The sequence below is a fragment of the Benincasa hispida genome, chromosome 12, assembly GCF_027475165.1.
Source record: "Benincasa hispida cultivar pf3 chromosome 12, pf3_genome.v1.1, whole genome shotgun sequence".
Classification (NCBI taxonomy): domain Eukaryota; kingdom Viridiplantae; phylum Streptophyta; class Magnoliopsida; order Cucurbitales; family Cucurbitaceae; genus Benincasa; species Benincasa hispida.
This window is the reverse complement of record NC_143489.1, coordinates 70,471,342-70,487,392: the sequence shown is the minus strand read 5'-3', so window position 1 is coordinate 70,487,392 and position 16,051 is coordinate 70,471,342. Positions and strand designations below refer to the sequence as shown.

Below are 16,051 nucleotides of genomic sequence, written 5' to 3'. Positions count from 1 at the left end.
CTACCAAGTTGAGGGTTTAGAGGACGACGATCAGTTGATCCTCACAGATCTGTTGGTGAATGACATTTAGTGAACAGACGTTTTTCTAGCCATTCCACCATCATTAAGGAAAAGGTATTGCATGCATTTGTTGGGCAAGACTAACCAATTTTTTTTTGTTGATGTTTGCAAGTTGGTTTGTTATTATTTTTTGTAACTTTTCCTAGTCTCTTATCCCATAGGTTTTTAATATTTGTTGATTTTTTATGACATGTACAAATGACCCATGGTATGTGGCCCTTAGATATGGATGAAAATATTTCTAACCAAGTTGTAAAATAGTCATGTATAAGGCCATCAAATTATATAAAATCTTTTGAGGGGAATGAATTTCATATCCGGTCTGTTTTTTTTATCAGTGGAATGAATTTAATGAATTTCACATCCGATCTAAATTAACACTATTTTGTAAAACCATTTGCCTTTCTTTGATGAGAAGTTTGGAATAAATAATATATAATTGAACTGTATACCATATCTTGAGATTGGAAAGAATAAAAAAAAAATACAATCAATATCTTATTCCAAATAAGATGGATATAGTAATTGGATTATAAGATTAAAAAAATAGTGTTCATACAGGCAAAGTATTATAGAGTACAAAAACTGAACCAGATAGCATTGACATAACAACTCTACACACCCAAATACAGACATATGAGCTCAGACATAAAAACTCTGCACACTCAAACACAGACATATCAACTCAGACGTAACAACTATGCACACCTAAACACAGACATCAGAACTCTCCAGACATCAAAACTCCCCACATCCTATATCATCTCAGCACTCCAAACAGCCCCTAAATATATATGTATGTTGGTGTGTATATATATATATATATATATATTAATGATTTAGTGTTTTGATTCTTAACAATTGTTGTGTTTGGAAAAAAAAAATGTGGTTTTGTATGTGTGCAAGAAATATTTAGAGATACTTCACGAGGTTTAACTAAACATACAATCTAAATTATTAGAGCTTTTAAACTTAAACTATGAGAATTGGTAGAGACTAAATTGAAAACTAAACCTAAACTATGGAACGGATAACAAAAGCGTAAAACCGTTACGACTAATTTTGTAATTTTTAACTTATGAACTACTAGCCAATAAGTATTATTATTGACCTAACAACTAATAATCAATTTTTAGGATGTTACAATTTTTTTAGTACAATTGCAGGGGTGGAAAATGAACCTATGATCTCTAAAGAGGAAAGTCGGGCTAGTTATTCTTAAATTAAACATACTTTGACTTTAAAACGAAATTTAATACCTTATTCACTCAGTTATGATTCAAGAATCAGTTATTATTATTTGTTAATTGTCATCATTGTTTTAGGTAAGAAGTGCAAAATTTCAACCTTTCCATTGTAATAAACACAAATCCTACAACTCTTAGGATCTATATTCTTTACTTCTATCCTTTATTATGCAAATATCGACATGTCGACTGATCTAAACCGACAGAATACCGCGCTTGACGACGCGCAGTTCATAAAGTCTAACTAAACATTTCAGAACGCACAGAACAAACCAAAATCGTCTCTCCATTCTCTCTCAAATTAATTTTCTCCATTTCTTGTACCAAAAATTACATTTCGTCTTCGTCTCATCAACTTACAGACTCAGATCTGCAAGATTCACTTCATTCCGTTTCTCCATCTGATTACTTCTCCAGTTTTTGGAAAAATTTGGTGCAAAATCCTTCTATTTCCATTGTTCTTGGCACTATACCAGAGTTTTAGAAGCCATTTCGGGTCTTTGGGGTTCTGGTGTCTGAATGATGTGGAGCTCGATAGCTAATTTGAAAGAGAATCTTAATAAGATAGCTCTCGATGTGCACTACGACGATGACGAAGAGGAATTTGCGATCTACGGCTCCAATGGAGGGGATGCTGACGTTTCGGTGTCTGATCGGAGGAACTCGCATAGCTTTGCTCATTCGAATCCTGTGACACGGTCTCCAGTTGCCAATGGGATTGAGGATGCCCATCACTCTGAGGTGCATGTTTGTTTATGGACTTGTTTTCTTCTTATAGCTGAATTATGGGGATGTGATGCATTTTGATTTTTAGGGGTTTATGAGCGCGTTATTGTGAATTGGTTCGGTTCAGTTTATTTTGGAATTTCAATTGGATTATAAGTCAATTAAGTTTCAGTTTCAGTTTCTGGGCTATGAGAGGGCAAAATAGAGGTTTGGTTTCAGGGAGTATTTGGTTACAAACCGAGAACACCATATTTAGCTAATTGGTATCCACTGATGTATTAATTGCGTTTGAACATTCATTTATTTAAGGTCTAAGGTTTGAAAGACTAAGAGTGGTGCTAGGCATTATGATGTAATGAACATATAGTCTGGTTCTAGTTTCAAATAATGAAAAGAGTAATAGGTTGGTTTAGGAATAGCTACAGGGTTCGGATAATCTAGTGCTTCATGCCACTGTTGCTTTCTTGGCTAGTCATGGGTGCTCTCTCTATAATATATATATATATATATATATATGTTTGTTACTTCATTAATTTTTCTTCCCAAGGATAATTAGTGATTAAATGTTCCATCAAATTGGCAATTTTTTTAAAAATATATAAACAACCATTTTCATTGGAAAAAAATGAAGGAATATAAGCATGAACATATAAAAAACTAAGCCCACATAAGAAAGAAGCCCTCCTACAAAAAAGGGACTCCAACTATGCAAGAGAATGTCTATGGAATAGTTATAAAAGGTCTTCGAAATTGAAGCCCACAAAGAGACATGATAGCAAACAAGGAACCAAATCTCAATAGGGTCTTGATCCCTCCCTCTAAAAGTCCTGTCATTCCGCTCACCCCACAGAGTCCATAAAATAGCACACCCGCGCAAGCCATAGAAAATGACCCTTCTCCCCATGCGGCGAATTAAGGAGGAACTCCTCGAGCATACTTTGAGTACCTCTCTGATGAGCCATAGAGACACCAAACGTCTGGAAGAACAACTCTCAAACAGAACTAGCATACTCACAAGCGAAGGTAATTTCCTCACTAGCCAATCCATCGTATTAGCACGACCATGAAGAACTTGCCAGGTAAAGAACCTCACTTTCCTAGTAATCTTAATCCTCTAAAGAACCGAGAAGACCGAGACAGCTATGGAAGAATGATCAACCATACTTGAAAAAAGGATTTACACGAGAATCCCTCCAAAGGACTAGGATTCCAAACTCCCACATCCCTTCTCCCAAACCTAAATGAGTGGCCTTCGAGTAAGACAAGAAGAGATGCCACATCTATCGTTTCCCTATTGGAAAGAGGACAACGGAAACCGAAAGATAAGTAACACAAGCTCCCAGACCAAACAAGAAAGCCAACCACAAAGTGATTTTTTTGGAAGTTAAGTGAAATAGTCTCGAAAATAAAACACAAAGAGGTCTCTCCCCCACCCAATGATCTTCCCAGAAATAAGATTTTTTTTTTTTTTTTTTTTTTGGGTAATTCTTCTTATCAAACATAAGTCTAGGGGCTACCTGCGAGCTAATTCTAAAAAACAACTTTTTGCTTGGAATTATAAATTTTGGAAAGAAAACAACTTCAATTGTTTTGAACAAGCAATCCTGAAATCAATATATATATATATCTATATAGCTGTTTGTATTAAAAATAGAAACAACTTTTAAATACTCATACCAACATCCTTTTAAAATATTGTTCTAAAAAATAACAATTCACAAACAACACTAAGCCAATTCGTTCACCTGAGCTTTCATATTGTGTCAAGCACGTTGTATTTACCTTACCTTATGATTAACTTTTTGAACAAGAAACAACTTTCCATTTATTGATGAAAGGATACTGAATGTTGAAGGATACAACCCCTTCATGGGAGAGTAAAAAACAAACCAACAGATGAAGAACCCAACCAAAAAGACCAAAACAAAAGCCAACTGGTGAGACTAACACCTTAAAAAATGTAAGAAAAAGACCAAAACGGAAGCCAATCAATAAGATTAGCACGTTATTTTACTCATATTCAATCTCTTCTGAATGGCATTCCAACCTGTTTAATGTCCCTATTTAGAGTCCCTACCTCGGTTAGTAAGCTTCTTGAAAAGTTGATAAGAGATTTCTTATGGGAGGGAGTTGATGGGAGGAATGGCTCCCATCTTGTGAGATGAGAGGTGGTTTCTAGGCCATTGGACTTGGAGAGGGGTTAGGCATTGGTAATGTAAGGGCGAGAAACGCGACCTTGTTGACTAAATGACTTTGGTGATTCTATTATGAAGCGGGCACGTTGTAACTTAAGGTTATTGTTAACAAGTATGGCTCTCACCCCTTGGAATGGACATTCAGTGAGTTTTTTTTTTTTTTCCTTTTGGTGGGGGGTGGGTGTAGAAACAACAATCATTCATTAAGAAAGAATGAAATAATAGAAGAGTATACAAAAAAACAAGCCCACAAAAAACAAACCTGCTACAGAAAGGGATTCCAACTAAGTAATATGTTCTCTAGGGAATAATTACAGAAAAACTTTGAAACCGAAGCTCAAAATGAAACATGAAGCCTCGTTAAGGACCAAACTTCACTAGGGTCCTTCTCCAAACCTCTAAACACTATCTTGTTTCTTTCACCTCAAATATCCCGCAACACACCACACACCCCAGCAAACCACAAAAACTACCCTTTCTCTCTAAAGGGCGGATGGAGGAGGAACTCCCCGATCGTCGAACGAATATCCTTTGGTGTATAGTAGATCGTCTTCCACCCAAAACTGGCGTATCTTCCCCTCTTTGGTCAACTGTATGATGGCCTGTGCCGCTGTGTCGTTTGTCAAGTGAGTTTTGACAGTTTCTCGTACTGTTGCACTCAACGTACTTGCTTGTAGGTGGGCGAACATGCACAGGGCCGCATGTTCGCTTTTTTGGCTAAGAGCATCGGCCGCTTGATTACTTTTCCCCGGTCTATGTTCGAATTGGAAGTCAAACTCCGCTAGACACTCCTGCCATCGTGCCTGTTTTGACGACAACTTCGGTTGGTTGAAGAAGTGGCAAATGGAGTTGTTGTCGGTCTTGACCACGAATTTGGCCCCTAAGAGATACTGACTCCAGGCCCTCAAGCAGTGAACTACTGCTAACATCTCTTTCTCGGAGGCGGCATACTTCCGTTCGACATCATTTAGTTTCCTACTCTCATACGCGTTGGGTGTTTGTCAGAACACCGCCCAACGCGAAGTCAGAAGCATCAGTCTCGACTTCAAATGGCTTGGTTACGTCGGCAATTCCGAGGACCGGCCCCTCAATCATCACTTTCTTCCAGCCCTCAAAGGCGGCTTGACATTTAGGAGTCCAGCTCCATTGGTTATCTTTCTTCAGCAGTTCGGTTAATGGCCCTGCTCTTCTTGAGAATCCTTCTACGAACCGCCTATAGTAGTTGGCTAGTCCGAGGAAGGATCGTAGTTCGGTCACGGATGATGGTACCCTCCAGTCTCTGATCACGGCCACCTTGCCCTCTTTCATACCAATCCGACCACACTCAATCACGTGGCCGAGGAAATTTATGCGCTTTTGGGCAAAGGAGCACTTCTCTCTTTTTACATACAACTGATTTTTCCTCAGTTTTTCGAAGACTAGTTGGAAGTGATGTCGATGGTCCTCCAGCGAGGCACTATAGACCACAATGTCATCGAGATACACTACGACGAATTTGTCGAGGTATTCGTGAAACACTTGGTTCATTAAGGTACAGAAAAGTTGCTGGAGCATTGGTGAGGCCAAAGGGCATCACGAGGAATTCGAAGGCTCCATATCTCGTGACACAGGTCGTCTTAGGTTCGTCTCCTTCAGCAATTCGAACCTGATAATATCCCGACCGCAGGTCCAGCTTCGAGAAATACTTAGCGCCGTGAAGCCGATCAAATAAGTCGGTAATGATAGGAAGGGGATATTTGTTGCGGACTGTGAGCTTGTTCAAGGCCCGATAGTCGATGCATAACCGGAGGCTCCCATCCTTCTTCTTTTGAAACAGTACTGGGGCTCCGTAAGGGGCCTTTGCCGGTCTGATAAATCCCGCATCTAACAATTCGTCTAACTGTTTTCGGAGTTCGGCCAATTCTAGGGGGCATCCGATATGCATTCTTGGCGGGCGGCTTTGCCCCTGTAACAACTCGATCTCATGGTCAATCCCCCTTCGTGGGGGTAAGGACTTGGGCAAGCTTTTAGGCATGACATCTCGATACTCTTCCAAGACAAATAGAACGTCTCGGGGGATCTCCTCTTCTGTGGTTTCAACTGACTCTATCGGGATGGCCATGAACGTGGGTTCGTCGTGGGCCAGGCCTCTTCTCAATTGGAGGGCTGAGATCATTCTCACCCCATTTGGCTGCTTGATACTGGCTTGAACTACGGTGGGTGTAGATCCGGTAATGACTAGACATTTGGCGAGGGGCATTGGTATAACTTTATGTTCAAGTAGGAATTCCATCCCCAATACCACGTCGAAATCATCCATCTTGACAATCACGAAGTCAATGAGGCCCTTCCAGTCTCCTAATTTGAGTTCTCTTCGCTATCCCCGTAATCGGTAGGGCTGCAGAATTCACAGCTTTCATCTTCCCTGCATCTCTTTCCCAGGTTAAGTTCAGGCGGCGGGCTTCCGTTTCAGTCATGAAGTTATGGGTGGCCTTAGAGTCGACCATAGTGCTCTTGGCCGATCTTTGGTTGACCCAAGCGTCCACATACATGAGTCCCCTCTCTAGTGGCTCCGTCGCCTTTCCCATTTTCTTTTGGAGCGCAGATAAGAATTTCAATGCCCCCATCCTGGGATTCTCAATTCTCTGTGCTGGCTCGATTACTGTCTCCTCCAGTTCAGCCTTGTCTTCTGAGCTAGAGGCTAATGTGGCTTGAAAAGCATTGAACGCGGTTCGATTCGGACATTCGCCCGCCCTGGTGTTTTGTAATCATAGCCTTACTGCCCTCACTAATCAATGGAGGTGCTTTTTGTAAATTGTTATGCTGTTAGGACCTTTTATGTCCATTTCATCATATCGGTTGGGATGGTTTACGACAAAGGCCGATAGGTCGATGCATAACCGGTGGACTCCATATCCTTCTTTTTTTGAAACAGTACTGGGGCTCCGTAAGGGGCCTTTGCCGGTCTGATAAATCCCGCATCTAACAATTCGTCTAACTGTTTTCGGAGTTCGGCCAATTCTAGCGGGGCCATACGATATGCATTCTTGACGGGTGACTTTGCCCCTGGTAACAACTCGATCTCATGGTCAATCCCCCTTCGTGGAGGTAAAGACTTGGGCAAGCTTTTAGGCATGACATCTCGATACTCTTCCAAGACAAATAGAACGTCTCGGGGGATCTCCTCTTCTGTGGTTTCAACTGACTCTATCGGGATGGCCATTAACGTGGGTTCGTCGTGGGCCAGGCCTCTTTTCAATTGGAGGGCTAAGATCATTCTCACCCCATTTGGCTGCTTGATACTGGCTTGAACTACGGTGGGTGTAGATCCGGTAATGAATAGACATTTGGCGAGGGGCATTGGTATAACTTTATGTTCAAGTAGGAATTCCATCTCCAATACCACGTCGAAATCTTCCATCTTGATAATCACGAAGTCAACGAGGCCCTTCCAGTCTCCTAATTTGACCGGAGTTCTCTTCGCTATCCCCGTAATCGGTAGGGCTGCAAAATTCACAGCTTTCATCTTCCCTGCATCTCTTTCCCAGGTTAAGTTCAGGAAGCGGGCTTCCGTTTCAGTCATGAAGTTATGGGTGGCCCCAGAGTCGACCATAGTGCTCTTGGCCGATCTTTGGTTGACCCAAGCGTCCACATACATAAGTCCCCTCTCTAGTGGCTCCGTCGCCTTTCCCATTTTCTTTTGGAGTGCAGATAGGAATTACAATGCCCCCATCCTGGGATTCTCACTCTCTGCAACTGGCTCGATTACTGTCTCCCCAGGTTCAGCCTTGTCTTCCTGAGCTAGAGGCTAAATGTGGCTTGAAAAGCAGTGAACGCGGTCGATTCGGACATTCGCCTGCCCTGTATGTGCCCTCTACATATGAACAAGATAGGGGGCGAATTGTAATTGTTATGGGTGGCGGCGGCCCCCGCCAGTTGTTCTGATCGCGGTTGGGATGGTTTACGGACCAAAGGCCCGATAGTCGAAGCAATACGGAGGCTACTATCCTTCTTTTTTTGAAACAGTACTGGGGCTCCGTAAGGGGCCTTTGGGCCGGTGTCTGATAAATCCTGCATCTAACAACTCGTCTAACTGTTTTCGAAGCTCAGCCAATTCTAGCGGGGCCATCCGATATGCATTCTTGGCAGGCGGCTTTGCCCCTGGTAACAACTTAATCTCATGGTCGATCCCCCTTCGTGGAGGTAAGGACTTGGGCAAGCTTTTCGGCATGACATCCCGATACTCTTCCAAGACAAATAGAACGTCTTGAGGGATCTTCTCTTCAGTGGACTCAACTGATTCTATCGGGATGGCCATGAACGTGGGTTCGTCGTGGGCCAGGCCTCTCTTCAATTGGAGGACTGAGATCATTCTCACCCCATTTGGCTGCTTGATACTGGTTGGGACTACGGTCGGTGTAGATCCGGTAATGACTAAGCATTTGGCGAGGGGCATTGGTATGACTTTATGTTCAAGTAGGAATTCCATCCCCAGTACCACGTCGAAATCATCCATCTTGACAATCACGAAGTCAACGAAGCCCTTCCAGTCTCCTAACTTCACCGGAGTTCTCTTCGCTATCCCCGTAATCGGTAGGGCTGCGGAATTCACAGCTTTCATCTTCCCTGCATCTCTTTCCCAGGTTAAGTTCAGAAGCGGGATTCGTTTCAGTCATGAAGTTATGGTGGCCCCAGAGTCGACCATTGTGCTCTTGGTCGATCTTTGGTGGGACCCAAGGTCCACATACATAAGTACCCTCTCTAGTGCTCCGTCGCCATTTCCCTTTTTCTTTTTGGAGGCGCCAGATAAGCAATTTCAATGCCCCCATCCTGGGATTTCTCACTCTCTGCAGCTGGTCTTTTTTTCTCACCCTTTTCAGCCCTGTCTTCTGAGCTAGAGGCTAATGTGGTTGGAAAAGCATTGAACGCGGTCGATTCGGACATATCGCCTGCCCTGTGTGGCCCTTCTACAATGAAACAAGACAGGGGGGCGATTGTAATTGTGTATGCTGTTGCGGCCGGCCCCCGCCAGTTGTTTCCTGATCTCGGTTGGATGGTTGTACGACAAAAGGCCCTGATAGTCGATGGCTGCATAACCGGAGGCTCCTATCCTTCTTTTTTTGAAACAGTACTGGGGCTCCGTAAGGGGCCTTTGCCGGTCTGATAAATCCCGCATCTAACAATTCGTCTAACTGTTTTCGGAGTTCGGCCAATTCTAGCGGGGCCATACGATATGCATTCTTGACGGGCGACTTTGCCCCTGGTAACAACTCGATCTCATGGTCAATCCCCCTTCGTGGAGGTAAAGACTTGGGCAAGCTTTTAGGCATGACATCTCGATACTCTTCCAAGACAAATAGAACGTCTCGGGGGATCTCCTCTTCTGTGGTTTCAACTGACTCTATCGGGATGGCCATTAACGTGGGTTCGTCGTGGGCCAGGCCTCTTTTCAATTGGAGGGCTAAGATCATTCTCACCCCATTTGGCTGCTTGATACTGGCTTGAACTACGGTGGGTGTAGATCCGGTAATGAATAGACATTTGGCGAGGGGCATAACTTTATGTTCAAGTAGGAATTCCATCTCCAATACCACGTCGAAATCTTCCATCTTGATAATCACGAAGTCAACGAGGCCCTTCCAGTCTCCTAATTTGACCGGAGTTCTCTTCGCTATCCCCGTAATCGGTAGGGCTGCAAAATTCACAGCTTTCATCTTCCCTGCATCTCTTTCCCAGGTTAAGTTCAGGAAGCGGGCTTCCGTTTCAGTCATGAAGTTATGGGTGGCCCCAGAGTCGACCATAGTGCTCTTGGCCGATCTTTGGTTGACCCAAGCGTCCACATACATAAGTCCCCTCTCTAGTGGCTCCGTCGCCTTTCCCATTTTCTTTTGGAGCGCAGATAAGAATTTCAATGCCCCCATCCTAGGATTCTCACTCTCTGCAGCTGGCTCGATTACTGTCTCCCCCAGTTTAGCCTTGTCTTCTGAGCTAGAGGCTAATGTGGCTTGAAAAGCATTGAACGCGGTCCGATTCGGACATTCGCCTGCCCTGTGTGGCCCTCTACATATGAAACAAGATAGGGGGTGATTGTAATTGTTATGCTGTTGCGGCGGCCCCCGCCAGTTGTTTCCTGATCTCGGTTGGGATGGTTTACGACAAAGGCCCGATAGTCGATGCATAACCGGAGGCTCCTATCCTTCTTTTTTTGAAACAGTACTGGGGCTCAAGGTTTGGGAGGACTGGAACGACTGTTTTTGTTTCCCCCATTTGAGGAAGTTGATTGTTTCCTCACATCTTGCGAGTCAGTGCTAAGGTCGTATAGCCGTTCAGCTGTCGCATGGGCAGAGGGGAGATCCTGTACTCTCTGTTCATATAATTTTGATTTCGCTCATGGTTTCAGCCCTTCGACAAAGCAAAAGACTCTGTCTTTCTCGAACATATCGCGTATGTCCAACATAAGTCCTGCAAACTGTTTTACATAGTCCCTGATGTTACCTGTTTGCTTCAGCTCTCGGAGTTATCGTGCTTCAAGTTATCCAAGCCATCTCGACATTTTCAGGGAAGAACTGCGATCGTAGTTCTTGTTTCAATCTATCCCAAGTATCAATTGTGCATCGTCCTTCCTATATGTCTGTAAATCGCGATCTCCACCACAGTTTTGTATCTTCAGCCAGATGCATCGTTGCTAGTGTGACTTTCGACTCTTCAGTCTCCGTGTTCGTCGCCTTGAAGTATTGCTCAAGGTCGAAGATAAAGTTTTCCAGGGCTTTTGCTTCCCGCACCCCACAGAAGGGTTTCGGTTCTGGGATTTTTATTCAGCTTACTGCCATTGCTCCCTCAGATGGGGCTTGGTTCCCTACCGCTCGGATGGTGAGATTCACCCTTGCGCTCACATCCGCTATCTCCGCTTTGACGACGTCAAGGGCCGACCGAAAGTCTTCAGACAAATCGGTTACCATCTGAATTATTGCTTTTTGGGAGCCGTCCAACTCTTCGACGCGCTCCTCTATGTGGGCAACAGAGCCTGATGAGCTATCGCCACGTTCAAAGCTGCCGGACCGTGCTGTTTTGGTCTCAAGGGTCTCTACCCTCATCATCAGTTCTCTGACGGGTAATCCGTCTAGGCGGCCCACTACTGCATCAATTCCATCGGCTTTCTCAGCAACTTCTTGTAGTCGAGTCTCTAGGAAACGGATACTATCCGGGACCTCTCTCAGGTAGAGCATTTGCTCATTAATCTTTACCAGCCTATCCACATGGAACTTGTTCAGGTTCTTCGTCGCCGACATGATCACTGATCTTTCCCTCTATGAGCCGATTTGGCTCTGATACCTACTATCACAATCGCTCTTTCGGGAGCTTCTCTTAGCGATTGTGCGGCACTTGTTCCCGCTCACGAACAAGTCAGCCAACTCGAATACGGACTGCCGGTGGCACACCGAGTGCCTCTCGCAACCTCCACCCCTGTTTTAGGGAAAACGGTTTTAGAAAACGGGTTTGGAAAAAAGGTTTTCGTAAGCAGTTTTTGTGAGTGCGAATAAAGAAAGAAAGATTGTAGTAGGCTAGAAAGCAATAAGCAACAACAACAGCTTTATAGAGTACTACTCCGGGTATGGGGAAGTGATGATTAGTCTTATCCCCATATAGTGCATTCTGAACAAAAAGCCAACTGACACCCTTGCATATGCAAAAGGGCGAGTGGTCACTTACAATGAAAATGTAAAGAAAGCAAGCTAACTAAGCTAATACAATACATGATATGAAAGTATGCTAGAAGGGGGTTGGATCGGGCATGCGGCCATGGGCAACAGGCCCTGGACAAGCATGACCGTGACACCCAGCAACCTCCCAGCTGACCGGATGAGAACCCTTACCTTCATTCATCCCTTCCCAAAGAAAGTCTATCATCAGCTTCCCATGGCTTTTACAAACAGAGATGGGAGAAAAAGGAGAAGTGGTAAACGAGAATACCAATAAGCACAAATCATATTAGAGTTAATCTTCCAGCCTTAGAGAAAAAATCTAACTCAAACCGAATTTTAGTTTCTTTCCTAGTTTATTCATAATGTGGTGGGAGGCGGGAGAGATACTTATTTCTGGAACGATAAGACCCTTTATTTTATTTTTTTATTATTTTTTTTAGAAAACAACCTTTCTTTGAGATTTGAGGGGAAAAAAGAAAGAATACACGTCCTTTGAGATTCAAGAAAACAAGTCCTCAAAAGGGGAGGCCACTAAAGTACAAGCCTTCGTTTTTGTAAGATGATTATAAAAAATGTTTGTAACCAAGGCCAAAAGAGAAGCATGTACTCTAATAAGGGACCAAACATTAATTGGATCCCTTTTCAAACCTTTAAACATTCTGTTGTTACTTTCATCCCAGGATAGACTCTCTACTCTTTGTTTCCTCATTTATACCAGTTTTAGTCTCTTCCAGGGAATCACTTGCCGACTTCGATCCTTTCTTAGGCAAAGACTCCGTCTCCTTCTTCCTTGAGTTTCCATCATTGACCAATAGAAAATGACAAATGTTATTGTTCTCTTCACTTTGCTTGGTATTTTTGCTTTACACCCTATAGGAGGGATGTCCGCCTTTGTAGTCCTTCTCCGTCCTAAAGCTTTTCTTGTCTCTTTTTTCAATGTTTGACCAATCCCTCTCTGGCTAGTGATTCTATTTTCTCCTCTGTGTGGAAGTTGAAAATTCCAAGAAGGTTATGTTTTTTGTGTGCCAGGTTTTGGATGGAAGAGTTAACACCTTGGATTTGATCTTGACCAAAGGGTCATTTTTGGTCAAGTGCTTTGTTGTATTCTTTGCAGGAGGGCCGTTGAGGACCTTAATCATATCCTCTAGAGTTGTAATTTTGCTCGTGTTGTTTGGGGTTGTTTCTTCAAGGTGTCTGACTTCAATTTCACCAGCTCTCAAGGTTGTAGGGAGATGACTGAAGCACTTCTCCATTTGTCTGTCTGTGAGAAAAGGACTTTTTGTAGCAAGCTGGGTGTGTACTATTTTGTGGGGTTTTAGGGTGAGAAAAATAATAAAATCTTCAGGAGACGGGAGAAATTCTCTTAGCAATGTTTGGTTCCTTGTTAGATTCTTTGCATCTCATTGGATTTTTTTTTTTGTAATTTAATTGCTAGGTCTTATTTTACTTTTTAGAGAAAAAAATGTCTTATTTTACTTTACTGGAGCCCCTTTTTGTAGTTTGACTCCCTTTTCGTGTGCCAATATATTCCTTTATTTTTTCCCAATGAAAGTTTGATTTTTTTCTTCTAAAAAAGAAAAAAAGAGTAAGAAAAGGAACTAAAACCACGACCATAAAACAAAAGCCAAAGAGAATTAACAAAATAATGAAACTAAAACAAAAGAATCATCAAAGAACCACTCCCAAGCAGCCGAAGCCAATCAAACAAAAACAACAATCTAGCCACTCCAAAAGCTTTCAGCTGGCCAAAAAGAAGGGAGCAACCCCACAGCTAAAAAAAATGCTTTAAACCAGAAAATGCCAAGCAGGAAAATTCCACAAAAAGACTTTAACCACAAAAGAATCTGCATAACTCAACAAGCCTCCAGCCATGGAATCCTAGGCCTTCATCTTGTAGACTTTAAGGCCACAATCCTTTACGAAGGAAGAAAAATAGATTTGTCTTTTAAGCAAAGTCGTTGAAAGAGAGTTAGATTCTTCTTGAAAAGGTTGTTATGGATCCATTCGGTAGTCTCTTCAGGCATGATCTTATCTTGCTCCTAGACAACTTGAAAGTTGAACTTCATGTCAACAATACTAATACCTATGTTTGTCTCCACTTCGTTCTGCTAATAATCTGCCTTGTTAAAAGTCCTATTGGTGGAATAAGAAACTCCACTAGAAAGATGAGAGTCATCAAAAGGGGGAGTAGAAATGGTGGCCAAAGGGAGAGAGTTGGGCTCAACAGACACCTCAGATAAAGAATTAAATTAGAGGGATCCTTAAACGAAGGAGCCAAAAATTGAGTATAATTTCTTCAAGATGTCCTGATTAGGGGCAAGTTCATGTGGAACATCCGAGAAGAAGGAATTAAAGTGGCAATCATTGAAAAGTTGAGTTTGGTTTACCTCAGTGAAGTGTCAGACTGGTTACTTTGCCCCATGAAGGTTCGGGAATCTGTTCAACTAGGTCAGCCTTCTCAACTCTTTCTATCTCGCCCTCAAAGGCTATCCCCCAGATTGGTTAGTCTGGAGGTGCATATGCTCAAAAAGGTTGAAGTTGAATGAGTCTTGGAAGCCTTAACACTGATGAAATGCTCCAAATAAAGTTTAGATCTTGTACCATGTCTCCATTTGGCTATAAACTCTGTTTGAGAGAGGTCGAAGATATCAATCATTTGTTTCTTCACTGTTCCTTTGTGTCTAAGGCCAGAAATTTTGTTTTTTATTTTTTTAGAGGTTGGGGACGGTGATTTGTCTTCCCCTAGCTGGTCATGCTCCCTCTAATTAGCCATTTTTGTTGGTTTGAAACTTATAGCATATATCCAGGTTCATATATTGTGCTTCTGCAGGTCATTATTTGAATGACCTATATCTTTATGTTTTGTTTTCTTCAAGTTTCTGTTAAGCCACTGGTTCTACCATATTCTTTCTTCCAACCGATTAACAAGATAATTAAGAAATGAACAGGAACAATGGCAATCAACAAAACTCTTCCAGCCTTTATTTATACACTTGACAGCAATAGTCTCAGCCCAGAAATACAGAGGAATAAGAAGTGAACCCAGACAAGAGAGTAATTAACAAAACTCAGTATAAAAAAACCAGAAATGTACCGATAGCCACCAGCCGGGAATTCGAGAGGTGCTGGATCCTCTCCTGAAGGACGAAACGTCTTCCACCAAAATTCTTCTCTGCCTTTTCCTCCCTTTCTCCTCCTATTTGTTTAGCTCCCTGTGGTCCCACCCCCAACGGTTTCCTCAACAGATTTACCCTTTTCCACCATATCTTCATACTCCACTATCTTTCTAACTAACTCTTGTGGTGATTTTCCCTTTTTGTCCCTCCTCTTGTATGTGAATATAATGGGATGTTTTACAGTTTCCTTTGAATTGGTTAACTTTAAATTATGTATGGCATTTTTAATTTATGTGCTTCTTGTAGATTGAACAATACAAAGCAGAAATTAAGAGGCTTCAGGAATCTGAGAGGGATATTAAATCATTATCAATGAATTATGCAGCTTTGCTAAAGGAAAAAGAGGTATCCTAGTTGCTCCTTAGAGTTTTGCCTTTGCACTCATAATTCTATTTCCTTGTTTTTAGAGCCATATCCAATGATTTCTGAGTAATTTGTAAGTAGTGACAACCATTAGATGCTGTCGATGGTTTTCTTGGTTAAATGTGTTTGATAACATATTTGTAAATCATAAAAATAATTGTAGTTTTCAACTAAATAATAGGTTGAATCTCTACTATTAGTAATTATTATTAATTTATAAACACCTTACTTGAACAGGTTTTCTATAGGTTGGACATCTTTGTCCTTGAGTTCTAAAAAATTAATTTATGAACACGATTTATGTTAAAAATTTTGTATAAATGATTAATTGCTAGGTCTTATTTCTCTTAATTAGTGCCCGTTCTTGTAGTTTGGCTCCCTTTCGGGGGGCTTTTCTTTTTGTATGCTCATGTATTCTTTCATTTTTTTCTTCATTGAATCAAGTTCTTTCACATATATATTTATTATTTAAAAAAAATTAGTTTCTCTTAATATTCCCTAATTTTAAAAATATATTCACATCTTGTTTTTTCTTGCATGTGTATTATTATTATTATTTAACCAATTTCAACAAAAAAAATTAATTTTGAAGGACTAAATTT

The 16,051-nt window shown here is 41.8% G+C and overlaps 1 protein-coding gene across 1 annotated transcript in view; it reads left to right on the top strand.

Moving 5' to 3' along the window:
• The first annotated feature begins 1,449 nt into the window (after positions 1–1,449).
• The window catches only part of GC4 (golgin Putative 4), a 40,824-nt gene continuing 26,222 nt past the window's right edge, over positions 1,450–16,051 (top strand). Inside the window, exons 1-2 of the mRNA XM_039018486.2 lie at positions 1,450–2,048; positions 15,333–15,431. Coding sequence (XP_038874414.1) covers positions 1,827–2,048; positions 15,333–15,431 — 321 coding nt within the window. The 5' untranslated portion in view covers positions 1,450–1,826. The remainder of the gene's footprint in view (positions 2,049–15,332; positions 15,432–16,051) is intronic.